This window comes from Scyliorhinus torazame, chromosome 16 (genome assembly GCF_047496885.1).
Source record: "Scyliorhinus torazame isolate Kashiwa2021f chromosome 16, sScyTor2.1, whole genome shotgun sequence".
NCBI lineage: Eukaryota > Metazoa > Chordata > Chondrichthyes > Carcharhiniformes > Scyliorhinidae > Scyliorhinus > Scyliorhinus torazame.
The window spans coordinates 197,833,130-197,857,350 of record NC_092722.1 but is presented as its reverse complement, the minus strand read 5'-3'; the positions used below and the strand labels follow the sequence as shown (position 1 = coordinate 197,857,350).

At 52.7% G+C, this 24,221-nt stretch overlaps 1 protein-coding gene across 1 annotated transcript in view; it reads right to left on the bottom strand.

Moving 5' to 3' along the window:
• Nucleotides 1-24,221, bottom strand: part of cfap43 (cilia and flagella associated protein 43) — a 313,462-nt gene that overhangs the window by 66,273 nt on the left and 222,968 nt on the right. Inside the window, exons 24-28 of the mRNA XM_072479757.1 lie at nucleotides 19,165-19,371; nucleotides 15,775-15,864; nucleotides 14,828-14,908; nucleotides 1,486-1,611; nucleotides 190-309 (exon numbers count right to left, since the gene is read on the bottom strand). Of these exons, the coding sequence (XP_072335858.1) occupies nucleotides 190-309; nucleotides 1,486-1,611; nucleotides 14,828-14,908; nucleotides 15,775-15,864; nucleotides 19,165-19,371 (624 nt within the window). The remainder of the gene's footprint in view (nucleotides 1-189; nucleotides 310-1,485; nucleotides 1,612-14,827; nucleotides 14,909-15,774; nucleotides 15,865-19,164; nucleotides 19,372-24,221) is intronic.

Genomic DNA, 24,221 nt, shown 5'->3' with positions numbered 1-24,221 from the left:
AGGACAGGTACAGCACGGGGTTAGATACAGAGTAACGCTCCCTCTACACTGTCCCCATCAAACACCCCCAGCACAGGTACAGCACGGGGTTAGTTACAGAGTAAAGCTCCCTCTACACTGTCCCCATCAAATACTCCCAGCACAGGTACAGCACTGGTTGGTCAGAATTTGATGTTTGTGAGGATTTACCTGATAAATTATCATTTCAGTTCTCACTTTCTTTTCAAACAGTTTGTTCATTATGTCGTCGAAGTTGCTCGCGGTTTCTGTAATTGAACTCTGCAACTTCTTCAGCTCTGACTCCAGTGTCTGTAAAACAGGTGAGAAAACAACTGCCTTAGCTGGATAAAGTCATAAATCAAAGCAATACAAACACACAGACACGCAAACCTATACACACGGGTACAGACTGAAACAAACCCACACACACCAGCAGCACGGACTGGTTTAGGGCCTGGGTTCTAGCTGATTCGCACGCATCCTACTCCAAGTTTGAGCTTGGGTGTTCAGTCCACCTGTAATACTCACCAGCATTTGGGAAAATGTAAGGAACTCAGGGACTCACTCGGGTTTAAACTATCCCGTCAGCTGTCTCTACTGTTTTCCAGTCCTCCCCTAACCTACCCGGCCAATAATCAGCTTTTCCCTGGTCCTCACCTCACATCGTTCTCTATTTTGCTATCTAGTAAAGTCACCACAGTCCCAGATGGAAGGGCCTGTACTGCGCTGTATCGTTCTATGTTCTATGACCCGAGGTTGCTTTCTCCTTTGAAGGGGAGAGCTCTGACAGGTGGTGATTTAACCTGAGGATCACCACCCCTTGGGCGAGGGGCAGGGTTGAGAAGGCAGGGCCTTCCTGAATAACCTCAGCCATTTTGCTATCTATTATGCTGTCAAACACCCGGGACTTCACCTCCTGCTCCCGAACCCTATTCCCTCAAAACTACTGACTAGCAAATACTCTTCTCTGTGTTAAACATTATTGTTAATCATTTTTCTACTCGGCGAACATTTCCTCCCCCTTTCAAACGTGCAATTTACATCTCAAAAAATCCAACCCATGACCCCTTTTGTTTTCACCAACTACCCAATCTTTGTCTCTGATCAAAGTCAGCAAGTAGTTGGTCAGATGCCTGGGTCGTTAGCTCAAGGATTCCCATCCAGAACCTCTCCATTTCTGTCTTTCTCTCTTTGGAAGCTGCTCCTGAAGACCAGCCTGTTGACCAAGTGATTGATCATCTGTCCAAATATCTGCCGCCGTGGCTCACGACTGAACTTTGTTCTGTAACGGAGCAGTGAAACTCCTCGGGGTATTTTACTCGGTTACAGATGCTACAGGAATGCTGAAAGTGCTGCCTCAGCCCCACAGCTCTGACAGAAAATGCCAGCTTAGAGAGACTGAACACGCCTGGAATTAAATCCCTGGGCCAGGCCAGCATTCCTGTAACTGCTCTAACTTTCCAAAACCACCTGGGCCTTCTTTACCTTCCGGTATTTGTCCTTCTCTTCATTTAGTTCCTGCTCCTTGATTGCATATTCTTTAGCTAGTTTCACCTGCTCCTCATTCCATTCATATTCAGGCTTATCCATGAAGGATGGTAAAGCAATTTCCTGAAGGGAACCAGCAAAATAAACAACAATTATTCAGTGAAAATGTCCAGCTGGATTACGACTTCACAAGCGCACACGGAAAATACCGGCTGCACTGGTTCACCTTTCGCGCAAGTGTCAGACATGGCTCAGTGGATAGTACCCTGGATTCTGATTCAAGACCCACGGTGGCTAGTGCTGCTGCCTCACAGCGCCAGGGTCCCGGGTTCGATTCCCGGTTTGGGTCACAGTCTGTGCGGAGTCTGCATGTTCTCCCTGTGTCTGTGTGGGTTAGGTGCTCCGGGTCCAAAGATGTGCAGCTTAGGTCGATTGACCATGATAAATTGCCCCTTAATGACTGAAAGGACAGGTAGGGTAACAGGAAGTGGGCCTCGGTGAGGGTTGGTGCAGACTCGATCGGTCGAATGGCCTCCTTCTGCACGGTAGGGATAATATGGGCGGGAATCTCCGAGCCCCGTGCTGGGTCGGAGGATCGCCGCAACCGCGCCACACTGCCCCGACGCCGGCACGCGATTCTCCGAGGAGCGGACCGCTGCCCCGACGCCGGCACGCGATTCTCCGAGGAGCGGACCGCTGCCCCGACGCCGGCACGCGATTCTCCGAGGAGCGGACCGCTGACCCGACGCCGGCACGCGATTCTCCGAGGAGCGGACCGCTGCCCATGGCCGGGACGCTGATTCTCCAGCCTCGATGGGCCGAGCGGCCACACAGAAGCGGCAGAGTACCGCCGGGGTCGGGGGAGCGGCCTGTGGGGAGGTAGGGGGGCTCCTTCACCGGGGGGGGGGGCCTCCGATGGGGTCTGGCCCACGATCGGGGCCCACCGATCGGTGAGCCGACCACTCCAGCCCCGGCCCTATTTTGTTACGCAGCCGGCCCCTGAACCCCTGCGCCATGTTGCGTCGGGGCTGGCACGTTGAGGAAGTCCCCCGCGCATGCGCGGGTTGGTGCGGTGCTCATTTGGCGCCAGGAAGGGAGGATGGAACGACGGGAACCGTTCCAGCGCCGTGCTGGCCCCTGTGGGGCCAGAATCGGCTGTGCCCGCACCTGTTTCGCACCATCGTGACACGCGATGGCGTTCACGACAGTGCCGACACTCTGCCTCCATTTCGGAGAATCCCGCCCGGTGATTCTGCAAGACCCAGTCCAGAAACTCAATAACTAGGTAAACATAAGAACATAAGGACTAGGAGCAGGAGTCGGCCATCTGGCCCCTCGAGCCTGCTCCACCATTCAATGAGATCATGGCTGATCTTTTGTGGACTCAGCTCCACTTTCCGGCCCGAACACCATAACCCTTAATCCCTTTATTCTTCAAAAAACTATCTATCTTTATCTTAAAAACATTTAATGAAGGAGCCTCTACTGCTTCACTGGGCAAGGAATTTCATAGATTCACAACCCTTTGGGTGAAGAAGTTCCTCCTAAACTCAGTCCTAAATCTACTTCCCCTTATTTTGAGGCTATGCCCCCTAGTTCTGCTTTCACCCGCCAGTGGAAACAACCTGCCCGCATCTATCCTATCTATTCCCTTCATAATCTTATATGTTTCTATAAGATCCCCCCACATCCTTCTAAATTCCAACGAGTACAGTCCCAGTCTACTCATCTTCTCCTCGTAATCCAACCCCTTCAGCTCTGAGATTAACCTAGTGAATCTCCTCTGCACACCCTCCAGTGCCAGTACGTCCTTTCTCAAGTAAGGAGACCAAAACTGAACACAATACTCCAGGTGTGGTCTCACTAACACCTTATACAATTGCAGCAGAACCTCCCTAGTCTTAAACTCTATCCCTCTAGCAATGAAGGACAAAATTCCATTTGCCTTCTTAATCACCTCTTGCACCTGTAAACCAACTTTTTGCGACTCATGCACTAGCACACCCAGGTCTCTCTGTACAGCAGCATGTTTTAATATTTTATCATTTAAATAATAATCCCTTTTGCTGTTATTCCTACCAAAATGGATAACCTCACATTTGTCAACATTGTATTCCATCTGCCAGACCCTAGCCCACTCACTTAGCCTATCCAAATCCCTCTGCAGACTTCCAGTATCCTCTGCACTTTTTGCTTTACCACTTATCTTAGTGTCTTCTGCAAACTTGGACACATTGCCCTTGGTCCCCAACTCCAAATCATCTATGTAAATTGTGAACAGTTGTGGGCCCCATACTGATCCCTGAGGGACACCACTAGCTACTGATTGCCAACCAGAGAAACACCCATTAATCCCCACTCTTTGCTTTCTATTAATTAACCAATCCTCTATCCATGCTACTACTTTCCCCTGAATGCCATGCATCTTTATCTTATGCAACAACCTTTTGTGTGGCACCTTGTCAAAGGCTTTCTGGAAATCCAGATATACCACATCCATTGGCTCCCCGTTATCTACCGCACTGTTAATGTCCTCAAAAAATTCCACTAAATTAGTTAGGCACGACCTGCCCTTTATGAACCCATGCTGCATCTGCCCAATGGGACAATTTCCATCCAGATGCCTCGATATTTCTTCCTTGATGATAGATTCCAGCATCTTCCCTACTACCGAAGTTAAGCTCACTGGCCTATAATTACCCACTTTCTGCCTACCTCCTTTTTTAAACAGTGGTGTCACGTTTGCTAATTTCCAATCCGCCGGGACCACCCCAGAGTCTAGTGAATTTTGGTAAATTATCACTAGTGCATTTGCAATTTCCCTAGCCATCTCTTTTAGCACTCTGGGATGCATTCCATCAGGGCCAGGAGACTTGTCTACCTTTAGCCCCATTAGCTTGTCCATCACTACCTCCTTGGTGATAACAATCCTCTCAAGGTTCTCACCTGTCATAGCCTCATTTCTATCAGTCACTGGCATGTTATTTGTGTCTTCCACTGTGAAGACCGACGCAAAAAACCTGTTCAGTTCCTCAGCCATTTCCTCATCTCCCATTATTAAATCTCCCTTCTCATCCTCTAAAGGACCAATATTTACCTTAGCCACTCTTTTTTGTTTTATGTATTTGTAGAAACTTTTACTATCTGTTTTTATATTCTGAGCAGGTTTACTATCATAATCTATCTTACTCTTCTTTATAGCTTTTTTAGTAGCTTTCTGTTGCCCCCTAAAGATTTCCCAGTCCTCTAGTCTCCCACTGATCTTTGCTACTTTGTATGTTTTTTCCTTCAATTTGATACTCTCCCTTATTTCCTTAGATATCCACGGTCGATTTTCCCTCTTTTTACCGTCCTTCCTTTTTGTTGGTATCAACCTTTGCTGAGCACTGTGAAAAATCACTTGGAAGGTTCTCCACTGTTCCTCAACTGTTTCACTATAAAGTCTTTGCTCCCAGTCTACCTTAGCTAGTTCTTCTCTCATCCCATTGTAAACTCCTTTGTTTAAGCACAAAACACGAGTGCTTGATTTTACCTTCTCACCCTCCATCTGTATTTTAAATTCTACCATATTGTGATCGCTCCTTCCGAGAGGATCCTTAACTATGAGATCCTGAATCAATCCTGTCTCATTACACAGGACCAGATCTAGGACCGCTTGTTCCCTCGTAGGTTCCATTACATACTGTTACATAGAACATAGAACATAGAACAATACAGCGCAGTACAGGCCCTTCGGCCCACGATGTTGCACCGAAACAAAAGCCATCTAACCTACACTATGCCATTATCATCCATATGTTTATCCAATAAACTTTTAAATGCCCTCAATGTTGGCGAGTTCACTACTGTAGCAGGTAGGGCATTCCACGGCCTCACTACTCTTTGCGTAAAGAACCTACCTCTGACCTCTGTCCTATATCTATTACCCCTCAGTTTAAAGTTATGTCCCCTCGTGCCAGCCATATCCATCCGCGGGAGAAGTCTCTCACTGTCCACCCTATCCAACCCCCTGATCATTTTGTATGCCTCTATTAAGTCTCCTCTTAACCTTCTTCTCTCCAACGAAAACAACCTCAAGTCCGTCAGCCTTTCCTCATAAGATTTTCCCTCCATACCAGGCAACATCCTGGTAAATCTCCTCTGCACCCGCTCCAAAGCCTCCACGTCCTTCCTATAATGCGGTGACCAGAACTGTACGCAATACTCCAAATGCGGCCGTACCAGAGTTCTGTACAGCTGCAACATGACCTCCCGACTCCGGAACTCAATCCCTCTACCAATAAAGGCCAACACTCCATAGGCCTTCTTCACAACCCTATCAACCTGGGTGGCAACTTTCAGGGATCTATGTACATGGACACCTAGATCCCTCTGCTCATCCACACTTTCAAGAACTTTACCATTAGCCAAATATTCCGCATTCCTGTTATTCCTTCCAAAGTGAATCACCTCACACTTCTCTACATTAAACTCCATTTGCCACCTCTCAGCCCAGCTCTGCAGCTTATCTATATCCCTCTGTAACCTGCTACATCCTTCCACACTATCGACAACACCACCGACTTTAGTATCGTCTGCAAATTTACTCACCCACCCTTCTGCGCCTTCCTCTAGGTCATTGATAAAAATGACAAACAGCAACGGCCCCAGAACAGATCCTTGTGGTACTCCACTTGTGACTGTACTCCATTCTGAACATTTCCCATCAACCACCACCCTCTGTCTTCTTTCAGCTAGCCAATTTCTGATCCACATCTCTAAATCACCCTCAATCCCCAGCCTCCGTATTTTTTGCAATAGCCTACCGTGGGGAACCTTATCAAACGCTTTGCTGAAATCCATATACACCACATCAACTGCTCTACCCTCGTCTACCTGTTCAGTCACCTTCTCAAAGAACTCAATAAGGTTTGTGAGGCATGACCTACCCTTCACAAAGCCATGCTGACTATCCCTGATCATATTATTCCTATCTAGATGATTATAAATCTTGTCCCTTATAGTCCCCTCCAAGACTTTACCCACTACAGACGTGAGGCTCACCGGTCTATAGTTGCCGGGGTTGTCTCTGCTCCCCTTTTTGAACAAAGGGACCACATTTGCTGTCCTCCAGTCCTCTGGCACTATTCCTGTAGCCAATGATGACATAAAAATCAAAGCCAAAGGTCCAGCAATCTCTTCCCTGGCCTCCCATAGAATCCTAGGATAAATCCCATCAGGTCCCGGGGACTTATCTATTTTCAGCCTGTCCAGAATTGCCAACACCTCTTCCCTACGTACCTCAATGCCATCTATTCTATTAGCCTGGGGCTCAGCATTCTCCTCCACAACATTATCTTTTTCCTGAGTGAATACTGACGAAAAATATTCATTTAGTATCTCGCCTATCTCTTCAGACTCCACACACAATTTCCCATCCCTGTCCTTGACTGGTCCTACTCTTTCCCTAGTCATTCGCTTATTCCTGACATACCTATAGAAAGCTTTTGGGTTTTCCTTGATCCTTCCTGCCAAATACTTCTCATGTCCCCTCCTTGCTCGTCTTAGCTCTCTCTTTAGATCCTTCCTCGCTACCTTGTAACTATCCATCGCCCTAACCGAAACTTCACACTTCATCTTCACATAGGTCTCCTTCTTCCTCTTAACAAGAGATTCCACTTCCTTGGTAAACCACGGTTCCCTCGCTCGACGCCTTCCTCCCTGTCTGACCGGTACATACTTATCAAGAACACGCAGTAGCTGATCCTTGAACAAGCCCCACTTATCCAGTGTGCCCAACACTTGCAGCCTACTTCTCCACCTTATCCCCCCCAAGTCACGTCTAATGGCATCATAATTGCCCTTCCCCCAGCTATAACTCTTGCCCTGCGGTGTATACTTATCCCTTTCCATCATTAACGTAAACGTCACCGAATTGTGGTCACTGTCCCCAAAGTGCTCTCCTACCTCCAAATCCAACACCTGGCCTGGTTCATTACCCAAAACCAAATCCAACGTGGCCTCGCCTCTTGTTGGCCTGTCAACATATTGTTTCAGGAAACCCTCCTGCACACACTGTACAAAAAACGACCCATCTATTGTACTCAAACTATATATTTTCCAGTCAATATTTGGAAAGTTAAAGTCTCCCATAATCACTACCCTGTTACTTTCGCTCATATCCAGAATCATCTTCGCCATCCTTTCCTCTACATCCCTAGAACTATTAGGAGGCCTATAAAAAACTCCCAACAGGGTGACCTCTCCTTTCCTGTTTCTAACTTCAGCCAATACTACCTCGGAAGAAGAGTCCCCATCTAGCATCCTCTCCGCCACCGTAATACTGCTCTTGACTAGCAGCGCCACACCTCCCCCTCTTTTGCCTCCTTCTCTGAGCTTACTAAAACACCTAAACCCCGGAACCTGCAACATCCATTCCTGTCCCTGCTCTATCCATGTCTCCGAAATGGCCACAACATCGAAGTCCCAGGTACCAACCCACGCTGCCAGTTCCCCTACCTTGTTTCGTATACTCCTGGCATTGAAGTAGACACACTTCAAACCACCTACCTGAACGCTGGCCCCCTCCTGCGACGTCAAATCAGTGCTCCTGACCTCTATACTCTCATTCTCCCTTACCCTAAAACTACAATCCAGGTTCCCATGCCCCTGCTGCATTAGTTTAAACCCCCCCAAAGAGCACTAACAAATCTCCCCCCCAGGATATTTGTGTCCCTCAGGTTCAGATGTAGACCATCCTGTCTGTAGAGGTCCCACCTTCCCCAGAAAGAGCCCCAGTTATCCAAAAATCTGAAACCCTCCCGCCTGCACCATCCCTGTAGCCACGTGTTCTTCCTAGATACTGTTCTAGGAAACTATCGCGGATACATTCTATAAACTCCTCCTCAAGGCTGCCTTGACCGACCTGGTTAAACCAATCAACATGTAGATTAAAATCCCCCATGATAACTGCTGTACCATTTCTACATGCATCTGTTATTTCTTTGTTTATTGCCTGCCCCACCATAATGTTACTATTTGGTGGCCTATAGATTACTCCTATCAGTGACTTTTTCACCTTACTATCCCTGATTTCCACCCAAATGGATTCAACCTTATCCTCCATAGCACCGATGTCATCCCTTTCTGTTGCCCGGATGTCATCCTTAAATAACAGAGCTACAGCACCTCCCTTACCATCCACTCTGTCCTTCCGAATAGTTTGATACCCTCGGATATTTAACTCCCAGTCGTGACCATCCTTTAACCATGTTTCAGTAATGGCCACTAAATCATAGTCATTCACGATGATTTGCGCCATCAACTCATTTACCTTATTCCGAATACTACGAGCATTCAGGTAAAGTACACTTATGTTGGCTTTTTTACCTCTGTTCTGAATCTTAACACCTCGATCAGTAACCTCTCCTAAATTATATTTCCTCTTAACCTCTCTCCTAATTTTCCTTGTCGTTGAATCCATATCTTCCTGTAACAACCTGCCGCGTCGCTTACCATTAATGTTTTCACTTCCTGTTTAATTTCTTTTAGAATTCCTGGTCCTATTCACTGAGCTCCCCTCAGTCACTGTGCCTTGTACTGTCGCCCTTTTTGATTTTTGACTATGGCTTCTCTGCCTTACACTTTCCCCCTTACTGCCTTTTATTTCTGTCCCTGTTTTACTACCTTCCAACTTCCTGCATCGGTCCCCATCCCCCTGCCACATTAGTTTAGACTCTCCCCATCAGCTCTAGCAAACACCCCCCCTAGGACATCGGTTCCAGTCCTGCCCAGGTGCAGACCGTCCGGTTTGTACTGTCCCACCTCCCCCAGGACCGGTTCCAATGTCCCAGGAATTTAAATCCCTCCCTCTTGCACCATCTCTCGAGCCACGCATTCATCCTATCTATCCTGACATTCCTACTCTGACTAGCTCGTGGCACTGGTAGCAATCCTGAGATTACTACCTTTGAGGTCCTACTTTTTAGTTTAACTCCTAGCTCCCTAAATTCAGCTTGCAGGACCTCGTCCCGTGTTTTATCTATATCGTTGGTGCCTATGTGCACCACGACAGCTGGCTGTTCACCCTCCCCCCCCAGAATGTCCTGCAGCCGCTCCGAGACATCCTTGACGCTTGAGCCAGGGAGGCAACATACCATCCTGGAGTCTCGATTGCGTCCGCAGAACCGCCTGTCTATTCCCCTTACAATTGAGTCCCCTATCACTATAGCCCTGCCATTCTTCTTCCTGCCCAGCTGCGCAGCAGAGCCAGCCACGGTGCCATGAACCTGGCTGCTGCTGCCTTCCCCTGGTGAGTCATCTCCCTCAACAGTATCCAAAGCGGTATATCTGTTTTGCAGGGAGATGACCGCAGAGGACACCTGCACTGCCTTCCTACTCTTGCTCTGTCTTTTGGTCACCCATTTACTATCTCCCTCAGTACCTTTCACCTGCGGTGTCACCAACTCGCTAAACGTGCTATCCACGACGTCCTCAGCATCGCGGATGCTCCAAAGTGAGTCCATCCGCAGCTCCAGAGCCGTCAAGCGGTCGAACAGGAGCTGCAACTGGACACACTTCTTGCACGTGAAGGAGCCAGGGACAGTGGACGTGTCCCTGAGCTCCCACATCACACACGAGGAGCAAGACACGGGTCTGAGATCTCCTGCCATGTCTTAAACCTTCTACATGACAGTGGAGTGCCGAGCAGTGCAGCACTGTCAGAGGGTCAGTACTGAGGAAGTGCAGCACAGTCAGAGAATCAGTAATGAGGGAGTGCCGCACTGTCAGAGGGTCAGCACTGAGGGAATGCTGCACTGTCAGAGGGTCAGTACTGACGGAGTGCTGCACTGTCAGAGGGTCAGTACTGAGGGAGTGCCGCACTGTCAGAGGGTCAGTACTGACGGAGTGCTGCACTGTCAGAGGGTCAGTACCGAGGGAGTGCCGCACTGTCAGAGGGTCAGTACTGAGGGAGTGCTGCACTGCCAGAGGGTCAGTGCTGAGGGAGTGCAGCACGGTCAGAGGGTCAGTACTGAGGGAGTGGCGCACTGTCAGAGGATCAGTACTGAGGGAGTGCTGCACTGTCAGAGGGTCAGTACTGAGGGAGTGCTGCACTGTCAGAGAGTCAGTACTGAGGGAGTGCCGCACTGTCAGAGGGTCAGTACTGAGAGAGTGCTGCACTGTCAGAGGATCAGTACTGAGGCAATGCTGCACTGTCAGAGGGTCAGTACTGAGGGAGTGCCGCACTATCAGAGGGTCAGTACTGAGGGAGTGCCGCACTGTCAGAAGGTCAGGACTGAGGGAGTGCCGCACTGTCAGAGGTTCAGTACTGTGGGAGAGCTGCACTGTCAGAGGGTCAGTACTGGGGGAGAGACGCACTGTCAGAGGGTCAGTACTGAGGGAGTGCTGTACTGTCAGAGGGTCAGTACTGAGGGAGCGCTGCACTGTCAGAGGGTCAGTACTGAGGGAGTGCTGCACTGTCAGAGGGTCAGTACTGGGGGAGAGACGCACTGTCAGAGGGTCAGTACTGAGGGAGTGCTGCACTGTCAGAGGGTCAGTACTGAGGGAGTGCTGCAATGTCAGAGGGTCAGTACTGAGGGAGTGCCGGACTGTCAGAGGGTCAGTACTGAGGGAGTGCTGCACTGTCAGAGGGTCAGTGCTGAGGGAGTGCTGCACTGTCAGAGGGTCAGTACTGAGGGAGTGCTGCACTGTCAGAGGGTCAGTACTGAGGGAGTGCTGCACTGTCAGAGGGTCAGTACTGGGGGAGTGCTGCACTGTCAGAGGGTCAGTACTGAGGGAGTGCTGCATTGTCATAGGGTCAGTACTGAGGGAGTGCTGCACTGTCAGAGGGTCAGTACTGGGGGAGTGCTGCACTGTCAGAGGGTCAGTACTGAGGGAGTGCTGCACTGTCAGAGGGTCAGTACTGGGGGAGTGCTGCACTGTCAGAGGGTCAGTACTGAGGGAGTGCTGCACTGTCAGAGGGTCAGTACTGAGGGAGTGCTGCACTGTCAGAGGTTCAGAACAGAGGGAGTGCTGCACTTTCAGAGGGTCAGTACTGAGGGAGCGCCGCACTGTCAGAGTGTCAGTGCTGAGGGAGTGCTGCACTGTCAGAGGGTCAGTACTGAGGGAGCGCCACACTGTCAGAGGGTCAATACTGAGGGAGTGCCGCACTGTCAGAGGGTCAGTACTGAGGGAGTGCCGCACTGTCAGAGGTTCAGTACTGAGGGAGAGCTGCACTGTCAGAGGGTCAGTACTGAGGAGTGCTGCACTGTAATACGGTCAGTACTGAGGGAGTGCCGCACTGTCAGAAGGTCAGTACTGAGGGAGTGCCGCACTGTCAGAGGTTCAGTACTGAGGGAGAGCTGCACTGTCAGAGGGTCAGTACTGAGGGAGTGCTGCACTGTCAGAGGGTCAGGACTGGGGGAGTGCTGCACTGTCAGAGGGACAGTACTGGGGGAGTGCTGCACTGTCAGAGGGTCAGTACTGAGGGAGTGCTGCACTGTCAGAGGGACATTGCTGAGGGAGTGCTGCACTGTCAGAGGTTCAGAACAGAGGGAGTGCTACACTGTCAGAGGGTCAGTAGTGAGGGAGTGCTGCACTGTCATAGGGTCAGTACTGATGGAGCGCCACTCTGTCAGAGGGTCAGTACTGACGGACAGCTGAACTGTCAGATGGTCAGTACTGAGGGAGTGCTGCACTGTCAGAGGGTCAGTACTGAGGGAGTGCCGCACTGTCAGAGGGTCAGTACTGAGGGAGTGCTGCACGGTCAGAGGGTCAGTACTGAGGGAGTGCTGCACTGTCAGAGGGTCAGTACTGAGGGAGTGCCGCACTGTCATGGGGTCAGTACTGAGGGAGTACCGCACTGTCATGGGGTCAGGTCTGAGGGAGTGCTGCACTGTCAGAGGGTCAGTACTGAGGGAGTGCAGCACTGTCATGGGGTCAGTACTGAGGGAGTGCCGCACTGTCAGAGGGTCAGTACTGAGGGAGTGCCGCACTGTCAGAGGGTCAGTACTGAGGGAGTGCTGCACTGTCAGAGGGTCAGTACTGAGGGAGTGCCGCATTGTCAGAGGGTCAGTACTGAGGGAGTGCTGCACTGTCAGAGGGTCAGTACTGAGGGAGTGCCGCACTGTCAGAGGGTCAGTACTGAGGGAGTGCTGCACTGTCAGAGGGTCAGTACTGAGGGAGTGCTGCACTGTCAGAGGGTCAGTACTGAGGGAGTGCTGCACTGTCAGAGGGTCAGTACTGAGGGAGTGCTGCACTGTCAGAGGGTCAGTACTGAGGGAGTGCTGCACTGTCAGAGGGTCAGTACTGAGGGAGTGCCGCATTGTCAGAGGGTCAGTACTGAGGGAGTGCTGCACTGTCAGAGGGTCAGTACTGAGGGAGTGCCGCACTGTCAGAGGGTCAGTACTGAGGGAGTGCTGCACTGTCAGAGGGTCAGTACTGAGGGAGTGCTGCACTGTCAGAGGGTCAGTACTGAGGGAGTGCTGCACTGTCAGAGGGTCAGTACTGAGGGAGTGCTGCACTGTCAGAGGGTCAGTACTGAGGGAGTGCTGCACTGTCAGAGGGACAGTACTGAGGGAGTGCTGCACTGTCAGAGGGACAGTACTGAGGGAGTGCTGCACTGTCAGAGGGTCAGTACTGAGGGAGTGCCGCACTGTCAGAGGGTCAGTACTGAGGGAGTGCCGCACTGTCAGAGGGTCAGTACTGAAGGTGTGAAATAATCAGAAATGTGCAAAATAAATAAAAAATGGAAATGAAGCAAAAATAAATGGAGATGGAAATGAGGAGGTGGGAAAATACAAAAATAGAGCGAGGACAAAAAAGGTCGGGAGGAAAGAGAGAGATAGTGAAAAGAAAAGGAAATGGCGATGGAAATGAGGAAGTTGGAATTAGAGAAATGCCTCCAGTTTCAGGCACTAGAAACTAGGCTGCCCGGCAAATGTCGAGGGGTGCTTCATCCTAGGACAGAACCCAGTGCCGGTATGTTTAAGTTTCGACAGGCCCTCCCAAAATTCGATGATAAGGCTTTTGAGAAAATAACCCAAATGGAGAAGCCAGAGTAACATTACCCCCGCTGGGCAAATTCCTCCGGGGGCTCCGGTTTCAACATTACCCCCGCTGGGCAAATTCCTCCGTGGGCTCCGGTTTCAACATTACCCCCGCTGGGCAAATTCCTCCGGGGGCTCCGGTTTCAACATTACCCCCGCTGGGCAAATTCCTCCGGGGGCTCCGGTTTCAAAATTACCCCCGCTGGGCAAATTCCTCCGGGGGCTCCGGTTTCAACATTACCCCCGCTGGGCAAATTCCTCCGTGGGCTCCGGTTTCAACATTACCCCCGCTGGGCAAATTCCTCCGGGGGCTCCGGTTTCAAAATTACCCCTGCTGGGCAAATTCCTCCGGGGGCTCCGGTTTCAACATTACCCCTGCTGAGCAAATTCCTCCGGGGGCTCCGGTTTCAACATTACCCCTGCTGAGCAAATTCCTCCGGGGGCTCCGGTTTCAACATTACCCCCGCTGGGCAAATTCCTCCGGGGGCTCCGGTTTCAACATTACCCCTGCTGGGCAAATTCCTCCGGGGGTTCCGGTTTCAACATTACCCCTGCTGAGCAAATTCCTCCGGGGGCTCCGGTTTCAACATTACCCCTGCTGAGCAAATTCCTCCGGGGGCTCCGGTTTCCTCCCACAGTCCAAAGATGTGCAGGTTAGGTGGATTGGCCATGATAAATTGCCCTTAGTGACCAAAGGTTTAGGTGGGGTTATGGGGTTATGGGGATAGGGTGGGGATAGGGTCTAGGTAGGTTGATCTTTCCAAGGGTCGGTGATAAGTCTGTGGGCCGAATGGCCTCCTTCTGCACTGTGAGCGTTCTATGACTTCAGTGAGTGCTTCTCCGGTTTGTTGCCGCTGACATAAATTGTAGTACAGTGAGAAGTCTTACAACACCAGGTTAAAGTCCAACAGGTTTGTTTCGATGTCACTAGCTTTCGGAGCGCTGCTCCTTCCTCAGGTGAATAAAGAGGTATGTTCCAGAAACATATATATAGACAGATTCAAAGATGCCAAACAATGCTTGGAATGTGAGCATTAGCAGGTGATTAAATCTTTACAGATCCAGAGATGGGGTAACCCCAGGTTAAAGAGGTGTGAATTGTGTCAAGCCAGGACAGTTGGTAGGATTTTGCAGGCCAGATGGTGGGGGTGAATCTGGCCTGCGAAATCGTACCAACTGTGCTGGCTACACAATCCAGAGCCATCGCCTGGGTACGGTGGGAGGTTCGGGACCCAGTGTATGAGAGTGAATATTGGGGCTCTCCTTTATACACAGTAAATGCAGCAATATCTGTGATCGGCTGTCTCTCTCACCATTTTCAGAATGTCCGACTTCTTGGTCTCCAGCACACCCCCCATCATATCTTTCAGAGCGCGCTCTCTCCAATTGTCAGCCTGGGAACAGAGTGAAACAACAATCTCAGAGCCAGTGTCACCGTTCCTGTGGGAGTGAGCAGCATCCCGTAAACAAAGCAACACCACCCAAGTGAGCTGAGGCAGTTCAGTTTTTATCATGCATCTGTTATTGAGGTTCACCGAGGCTGTGATGTGACAGGATTACTGATTCGAACAACCAGAGAATCAGGCAGTAGGTTGGGTAAATATAGCAGCAAGCATCAAAAGTGGGATTCACATCCACGATCATTTAGCAGGTTTCCATGAAGTTCGGAGCAGCTCTCACACCCAAATGCACAGGTTTTTTCAAATAGATTTATATTACAATAGAAATAATTTCACCAAGCCATAGACTACTGTAAAGGGAAGCGAGGCAAAAACGTTCACTGTACGGTCTGTGTGTTGGTGTGTCTCAGTGTCAGCTCCCTACAGTCTGTGTGTGTGTGTGTGTGTGTGTCTCAGTGTCAGCTCCCTACAGTCTGTGTGTGTGTGTGTGTGTGTGTGTGTCTCAGTGTCAGCTCCCTACAGTCTGTGTGTGTGTGTGTGTGTGTCTGTGTGTGTGTGTGTGTGTGTGTGTGTGTGTGTCTCAGTGTCAGCTCCTGTACGGTCTGTGTGTGTGTGTCTCAGTGTCAGCTCCTGTACGGTCTGTGTGTGTGTGTGTGTGTGCGTGTGTCTCAGTGGCAGCTCCTGTACGGTCTGTGTGTGTCTCAGTGTCAGCCCCTGTACGGTCTGTGTGTGTGTGTGTGTGTGTGCCGATCTCAGAACCTGTACTTGTACCACACACAGTGACTAAAAGGACTGGATTGACTTTGCAGTGGATATTAAACCCCCTTCACCTTCCCAAACACACCAATTTTGTCCGGTACCTTGGCAGCCAGTAACCTCAGCTGTTCAAGATTGTACTCCTCCTCCAGCTTCCGTTTTTGCTCTGGTGTGAGGTAGCGTTCTGCTGTGATCTGAAGGTAAAGGGAGGAAGAGTTAGTGAATGAGGTCAGATTAATTTAAAACCTGGTCACGTGAACGAAGCACGCGGGGGCTGACACGAAGCACGCGGGGGCTGACACGAAGCACGCGGGGGCTGACACTTACATCTTAAAACCCAGCCAGTGGCAAGAAACCTGAGCAAGCGAGGTTATCACAGAGAAGAGAAGGTGGTAACCGACGGCTCTGACAACCTGTAACTGATATTGATGCAGGTCAATGTAGCAGCAATGCCAAAGGGGAGAGCAGAATATGCGTCAGGACCCAGGACATCACTGAGCAACCCCTTCCCACACCTCCGCCCACCCCAGGGCGTGTTGAGGCAAGGTGTTGTACAGAAGTGGTATATAGTCCGAAACACAGAAACAGGAGGAAGCCATTCAGCCACAGACCGATTCTGCCAATAAATTACCTTGTGGCTTATCGGTATCATTCTCCAATTGACTGCTTTGGTTCTATAAACTTTAATACCCTTAACAAATAACCGAATAACAATAAAAGTTTTGACATTTTCAATTTAGACCCTTGCAACCCCCACCTAGTTTCAACAGGTTCTTTGGAGAGAGATTTCTGCTCTTGTGAAATGAAATGAAATGAAAATCGCTTATTGTCACAAGTAGGCCTCAAATGAAGTTACTGTGAAAAGCCCCTAGTCGCCACATTCCGGCACCTGTTCGGGGAGGCTGGTACGGGAATTGAATCGTGCCGTTGTGTGAAGAAATCCAGCCTGACATCACCCGGAACAGCCTGACTCTAACTTTATGGCTAGACCCCCTTGTTCCAGACTCCCCCCCCCCCCCCCCCCCACCCCCAACCTCACCTCCCACCTCCAGAGAAAATAGTTTCTCCGTAACTATCCCTTCAAGGGTGCTAGTGATCAAAAAAGATTGCAGACGGAGGTCTAGGTGGAAAGATAAGTTAAGCTGGCATTCTGTGAGTCAATCACTAAAGGAATTGTGTTGCAAGGTGGTCCTCTGTCAGGACCGCACCTGTCCAGGTACTGCCCTGATTGGCTGCACATACTGCGCAAGCGAGGAAACACGAGGAAAATGTCTGAATGATTTGATTCAATTTTGTGAGGAAGTAACACGGAGGGTTGATGAGGGCGATGTTGTTGATGTGGTGCACATGGATTTTAGCAAGCCTTCTGTCAAGGCCGTAAATGGCAGACGAGGTGAATAAAGGTCTGTGGGATCCAGGGGAATGTATTCAGGATGAGCTGGATTTAGAATTGGCCGAGTGGCAGGAAGCAAAGGGTAATTGTATTTGGATGTTTTTATGACTGGAAGGCTGTTTTCAGTGGGGTTCCGCAGGGCCCAGTACGCCATCCGCTGCTTTTTGTGGTAGGTTTTAGTGATTCGGATGTAAATGTGTGGAGAATGATCCAGACGTTTGCAGGCAACACAGAAATGAGCTGTGTGGATGATAGCGAGGGCGATAGCAGGAATATATCAATGGACTGGTCAGGTGGGCAGAGAAGTGGCAAAACTCAACCCAGAGAAGTGTGAGGTGGTGAATTTCGGGAGGTCAGACAAGACGAAGGAATACACAATAAATGGGAGGATACTGAGAGGCGTAGAGGAAGTGGGGGACATTGGAGTGAATGTCCACAGATCCCTGACGGTGACAGGTCAGGTTGATGAGATGGTAAATGGAATTCCTTTATTAGCCAAGGCACAGGGTTTAAGAGGAGGGAGGTTATGTTGGAATAAAACGTCGGTTAGGCCACAGCGAGAGTATTGTGTGCAGTTCTGACCACCTCATTGCTGAAAGGAGAGGGTCCAGAGGAGATTAGTGAGGGCGTGGCCAGGACTGGAAAATTGCAGCTATGAGGAAAGATTGGACAGACTGGGGTAGTTCTCCCTGGAGCAGAGCAGGCTGAGGGGAGATTAGATTGAGATGCAGGAAATTGTGAGGGGCCTGGATCGAGGATGGGAAGGGCCTGTTTACTTTAGCAGAGAGGTCGGTGACTTAGACTTAAAGTAGAAAGATTTGAGGGGAGATGTGGAAACACCTTTTCACCCAGTGGGTTCTGGGGTCTGGAACTCACTGCCTGAAAGGGTATTATACAAACCCTTGTTAGGACAACAAAATTAGTTTTCCGGGATTTATATTTGTTTTGGTAAATATTAGAAATAAGGTTCAGTTTTTAGTGGGTTTAATTTAACATTTCTGTGCCTTGAAGAGTAAAACTTACAGTTAGATTTATGTTGGACAAAAATGTTTGTATGTGTGGGAGTCGGTTTCAATTCCAACAGTGATTCTATTGTGCTTAGAGAGGGCTACAGCATGAAGACTAATTAAACATGCAGTGGTTGCTTAGCCACCAGGGCCTTGAAAGGTAGAGAAGTGTTTATGTTTTAGTTTTGTTATAACCTGCCTGCTTACCATTGGCTGGGGACTAATGACAATCCCACAATCCTGTGGGAGTATGAGCTTCCCCAATGAGGGGGGCGGAGAAACCATTAGCAGACTCCCTGTATAAATAAAGCTGGCCAGTTTGGAGCCAGCAGGAAGGAGTGAGCAGCAAGCGAAGTTGCTGCTGCTGTTGTATTTCTATTTTATTGTAAATAAATGTTATTTCTTTGTATCCTTAAAACTCGTGCTGGATTCTTTGTGGCCCTCACAAAAAGTTTAGCAAATTTGATTGCAGTTCGAGATAGGTAGTGAGAGAGAGGGCAACTCTCACAACTCTGCCAGAAGCAGTTGGTTTTAGGAGGCTAAAGAAGGAACATTTCTCTCAGCCCGGGGGAGTCACCTATATCGCCCAGGTCTCCAGCGGGGCTGTCAGCGCAGCTGCATGGCTGCCTTGCCGGCTGCGGTAATGGTGTTGCGTAGCCGTCCACCCCGACCCCACAGCCCACCCCCTGGCCACTCCCCACTACTCCCCCCGGCCCTGGCAGAAGCCCCTCAGCCAGCGGCACGGCTGTCGGCGATGCTGGGCGCTGTCTCGCTCGCAGCAGCCCACACGCCAGGTTCCCCCGATTTTGGAGTCGGCTAACGGAGAATCTCACCCCCGTTTTTTGAGCCAGATCCACTTTGGGATCACAACACCCTCAGCTCATTGGAAAGGGGCCTGGATTTGTGCCTCAGATGTTGTAACCGGCAGGGTTATGGAGCAAGCGCTGGAAAGTGGGATTGGGATGGGGCTCTTTTGTTCAGCCAGCAGACACGATGGGCCAATGGCCTCGTTTCATGACATAAACCTTCCATGATTCTAATGATATGGCGTGAATTAAAGATGTGGTTTAGTTCTACTCCAGTCCAGATGTTACCTCAGAATCCTGGACTTCAAACTCTCGCTCGGGCATCTCCTTGTTACTCATCGTAGGCAACCACACCTCCTCGTACATATCCAACTGCTGCAAGATTTCTTTAATCCTCGTAGTTCTGTCCTTCACCCGGGCAATCTCCACTTCTTTCTGCTTATAGGTTGCATCAAACTCCTTGTTGAATGTGGTTTTTATGTTGTAAATCACATCCTTAAAACCAGAAAATGAACAATGAAATGTCAGGTTTCTTTCTCATTAGCAAAGGGTGGATCAGAAACCGTGGCTTTGGTGATGAGCAGGAACAGGCTGTTCCTAGGTATGGAGAAAGGGTGAAGTTTGGTTTGGAACCTGGATTGGCCACATGGCTTGTTGTAGACTCAGTGAATCAGCAGCACATCTGTTAATCTCAGAGTAACGGGTCACCCACTTAACACCGAGATGAGGAGCATAGAACACAGAACACAGAACACAGAACACAGAACACACAACACACAACACACAACACAGAACACAGAACACACAACACACAACACACAACACACAACACACAACACACAACACACAACACACAACACACAACACACAACACACAACACACAACACACAACACACAACACACAACACACAACACACAACACACAACACACAACACACAACACACAACACAGAACCTAGAACCTAGAACACAGAACATACAACATAGAACATAGAACACACAACATAGAACACACAACACACAACACAGAACACAGAACACAGAACACAGAACACAGACCAGTACAGCACAGAACAGGCCCTTCGGCCCTCGATGTTGTGCCGAGCATTGTCCGAAACCAAGATCAAGCTGTCCCACTCCCTGTCATTCTGGTGTGCTCCATGTGCCTATCCAATAACCGCTTGAAAGTTCCGAAAGTGTCCGACTCCACTATCACAGCAGACAGTCCATTCCACACCCTAACCACTCTCTGAGTAAAGAACCTACCTCGGACATTCCTCCTATATTTCCCACCCTAAACCTTATAATTATGCCCCCTTGTAACAGCTACATCCACCCGAGGAAGTAGTCTCTGAGAGCAATTTCTCTTCTCAGAGAATCATACAATCCCGACACCACAGAAGGAGGCCATTCGGCCCATCGAGTCTGCATCGACCCTCTGAAGTAGCATCCCACCCAGTTTCACTTCCCTTCTCCCCCACTCTATACCGGAATCTAACCTGGAAATCCCTAGACACTAAGGGGCAATTTATCACGGCCAATCCACCTAACCTGCACGTCTTTGTACTGTGGGAGGAAACCGGAGCACCCGGAGGAAACCCACGCACACACGGGGAGGACGTGCAGACTCCTCACAGACAGTGACGCAAGGCTGGAATTTAACCTGATGATCGTGATGTGGGGCCTGGGGGAGGGAGCGTGATGTGGGGCCGGGGGGAGGGAGCGTGATGTGCGGCAGGGGGGATAGAGCGTGATGTGGGGCCGGGGGGAGAGGTCGTGATGTGGGGCCGGGGGGAGAGATCGTGATGTGGGGCCGGGGGGAGAGAGCGTGATGTGGGGCCGGGGGGAGAGAGCGCGATGTGGGGCCGGGGGGAGAAAGCGTGATGTGGGGCCGGGGGGAGAGATCGCGATGTGGGGCCTGGGGGAGAGAGCGCGATGTGGGGCAGGGGGGATAGAGCGCGATGTGGGGCCAGGGGGTGAGAGCGTGATGTGGGGCCGGGGGGAGGGAGCGTGATGAGGGGCCTGGGGGAGAGAGTGTGATGTGGGGCCGGGGGGAGGGAGCGCGATGTGGGGCCAAGGGGTGAGAGCGCGATGTAGGGACATGGGGTGAGAGCGTGATGTGGGGCCTGGGGGAGAGAGCGCGATGTGGGGCCGGGGGGAGAGATCTTGATGTGGGGCCTGGGGGAGAGATCGCGGTGTGGAGCCTGGGGGTGAGAGCGTGATGTGGGGCCGGGGGAGAGAGCACGATGTGGGGCCGGGGGGAGAGAGCGCGATGTGGGGCCGGGGGGAGAGATCTTGATGTGCGGCCTGGGGGAGAGAGCTTGATGTGGGGCCGGGGGGAGGGAGCGCGATGTGGGGCCTGGGGGAGAGAGCGTGATGTGGGGCCGGGGGGAGAGATCGTGATGTGGGGCCTGGGGGAGAGAGCGTGATGTGGGGCCGGGGGGAGGGAGCGCGATGTGGGGCCGGGGGGAGAGAGCGCGATGTGGGGCCATGGGGTGAGAGCGCGATGTGGGGCCTGGGGGAGAGAGCGCGATGTGGGGCCGGGGGGAGGGAGCGCGATGTGGGGCCGGGGGGAGGGATCGTGATGTGGGGCCTGGGGGAGAGAGCGTGATGTGGGGCCGGGGGGAGGGAGCGCGATGTGGGGCCGGGGGGAGAGAGCGCGATGTGGGGCCGGGGGGAGAGATCGTGATGTGGGGCCTGGGGGAGAGAAAGTGCTGCGGGGCCTGGGGGAGAGAAGGTGCTGTGGGGCCTGGGGGAGAGAGTATGATGAGGGGCCGGGGGGAGAGAGCGTGATATGGGGCCGGGGGGAGAGAGCGCGATGTGGGGCCGGGGGGAGAGAGCGCGATGTGGGGCCGGGGGGAGAGATCTTGATGTGGGGCCGGTGGGAGAGAGCGTGATATGGGGCCGGGGGGAGAGAGCGCGATGTGGGGCCAGGGGGAGAGAAGGTGCTGCGGGGCCTGGGGGAGAGAAGGTGCTGTGGGGCCTGGGGGAGAGAGTATGATGAGGGGCCGGGGGGAGAGAGCGTGATTGTGGCCGGGGGGAGAGATCGCGATGTGGGGCCGGGGGGACGGAGCGTGATGTGGGGCCGGGGGGAGAGAAGGTGCTGTGGGGCCTGGGGGCGAGAGCGTGATGTGGGGCCTGAGGGGGAGAGAGCGTGATGTGGGGCCGGGGGAGAGAGCGCGATGTTGGGCCTGGGGAAGCAAGCGTGATGTGGAGCCTGGGGGAGAGAAGGTGCTGTGGGGCCTGTGGGAGAGAAGGTGCTGACGGGCCTGTGGGAGCGAAGGTGCTGTGAGGCCTGGGGGAGAGAGCGTGATGTGGGGCCTGGGGGAGCGAAGGTGCTGTGGGGCCTGGGGGAGAGAAGGTGCTGTGGGGCCTGGGAGAGACAGCGTGAAGTGGGGCCGGGGGGAGAGAGCGTGATGTGGGGCCTGGGGGAGAGAGAGTGATGTGGGGCCTGGGGGAGAGAAGGTGCTGTGGGGCCTGGGGGAGAGAAGGTGCTGCGGGACCTGGGGGAGAGAAGGTGCTGCGGGGCCTGGGGGAGAGAAGGTGTTGCTGGGCCTGGGGGAGAGATGGCATTGCTGGGCCTGGGGGAGAGAAGGTGCTGCGGGGCCTGGGGGAGAGAAGGTGCTGCGGGGCCTGAGGGAGCGAAGGTGCTATGGGGCCTGGGGGAGTGAACGTGATGTGGGGCCTGGGGGTGCGAAGGTGCTTTGAGGCCTGGGGGAGAGAGGGCGATGTGGGGCCGGGGGGAGGGAGCGCGATGTGGGGCCGGGGGGAGGGAGCGTGATGTGGGGCCTGGGGGAGAGAGCGTAATGTGGGGCCTGGGGGAGACAGCGTGATGTGGGGCCTGGGGGAGACAGCGTGATGTGGGGCCTGGGGGAGGGAGCGTGATGTGGGGCCTGGGGCAGAGAGCGTGACGTGGGGCCAGGGGGAGAGAAGGTGCTGCGGGGCCTGGGGGAGAGAAGGTGCTGTGGGGCCTGGGGGAGAGAGTATGATGAGGGGCCTGGGGTAGAGAAGGTGCTGTGGGGCCTGGAGGAGAGAAGGTGCTGTGGGGCCGGGGGGAGAGAGCGCGATGTGGGGCCTGGGGGAGAGAGCATGATGTGGGGCCTGGGAGAGAGAGCGTGATGTTGGGCCTGGGGGAGAGAGCGTGATGTGGGGCCTGGGGGAGAGAAGGTGCTGCGGGGCCTGGGGGAGCGAAGGTGCTGCGGGGCCTTGGAGAGTGAACGTGATGTGGGGCCGGGGCGAGGGAGCGTGATGTGGGGCCTGGGGGAGCGAAGGTGCTGTGAGGCCTGGGGGAGAGAGCGCGATGTGGGGCCGGGGGGAGGGAGCGTGATGTGGGGCCTGGGGGAGAGAGCGTAATGTGGGGCCTGGGGGAGACAGTGTGATGTGGGGCCTGGGGGAGAGAGCGCAATGTGGGGCCTGGGGAAGGGAGCGTGATGTGGGGCCTGGGGGAGAGAAGGTGCTGTGGGGCCAGGGGGAGAGAGTATGATGAGGGGCCTGGGGGAGAGAAGGTGCTGTGGGGCCAGGGGGAGAGAGTATGATGAGGGGCCTGGGGTAGAGAAAGTGCTACGGGGCCTGGGGGAGAGAAAGTGCTACGGGGCCTGGGGGAGAGAAGGTGCTGTGGGGCCTTGGGGAGAGAGTATGATGAGGGGCCTGGGGTAGAGAAAGTGCTACGGGGCCTGGGGGAGAGAAAGTGCTACGGGGCCTGGGGGAGAGAAGGTGCTGTGGGGCCTTGGGGAGAGAGTATGATGAGGGGCCTGGGGTAGAGAAGGTGCTGTGGGGCCAGGGGGAGAGAGTATGATGAGGGGCCTGGGGTAGAGAAAGTGCTACGGGGCCTGGGGGAGAGAAGGTGCTGTGGGGCCTGGTGGAGAAAAGGTGCTGTGGGGCCTTGGGGAGAGAGTATGATGAGGGGCCTGGGGTAGAGAAGGTGCTGCGGGGTCTGGGGGAGAGAAGGTGCTGTGGGGCCGGGGGGAGCAAAGGTGCTGTGGGGCCAGGGGGAGAGAGCGTGATGTGGGGCCTGGGGGAGAGAGTGTGATGTGGGGCCTGGGGGAGAGAAGGTGCTGCGAGGCCTGGGGGAGAGAAGGTGCTGCGGGGCCGGGGGGAGAGAAGGTGCTGCGGGGCCTGGGGGAGAGAAGATCCTGTGGGGCCTGGGGGAGAGTAGGTGCTGCGGGGCCTGGGGGTGAGAAGGTGCTGCGGAGCCTGGGGGAGAGAAGGTGCTGCGAGGCCTGGGGGAGAGAAGATCCTGTGGGGCCTGGGGGTGAGAAGGTGCTGTGGGGCCTGGGGGAGAGATGGCGTTGCTGGGCCTGGGGGAGAGAAGATCCTGTGAGGCCTGGGGGAGAGAGCGTGATGT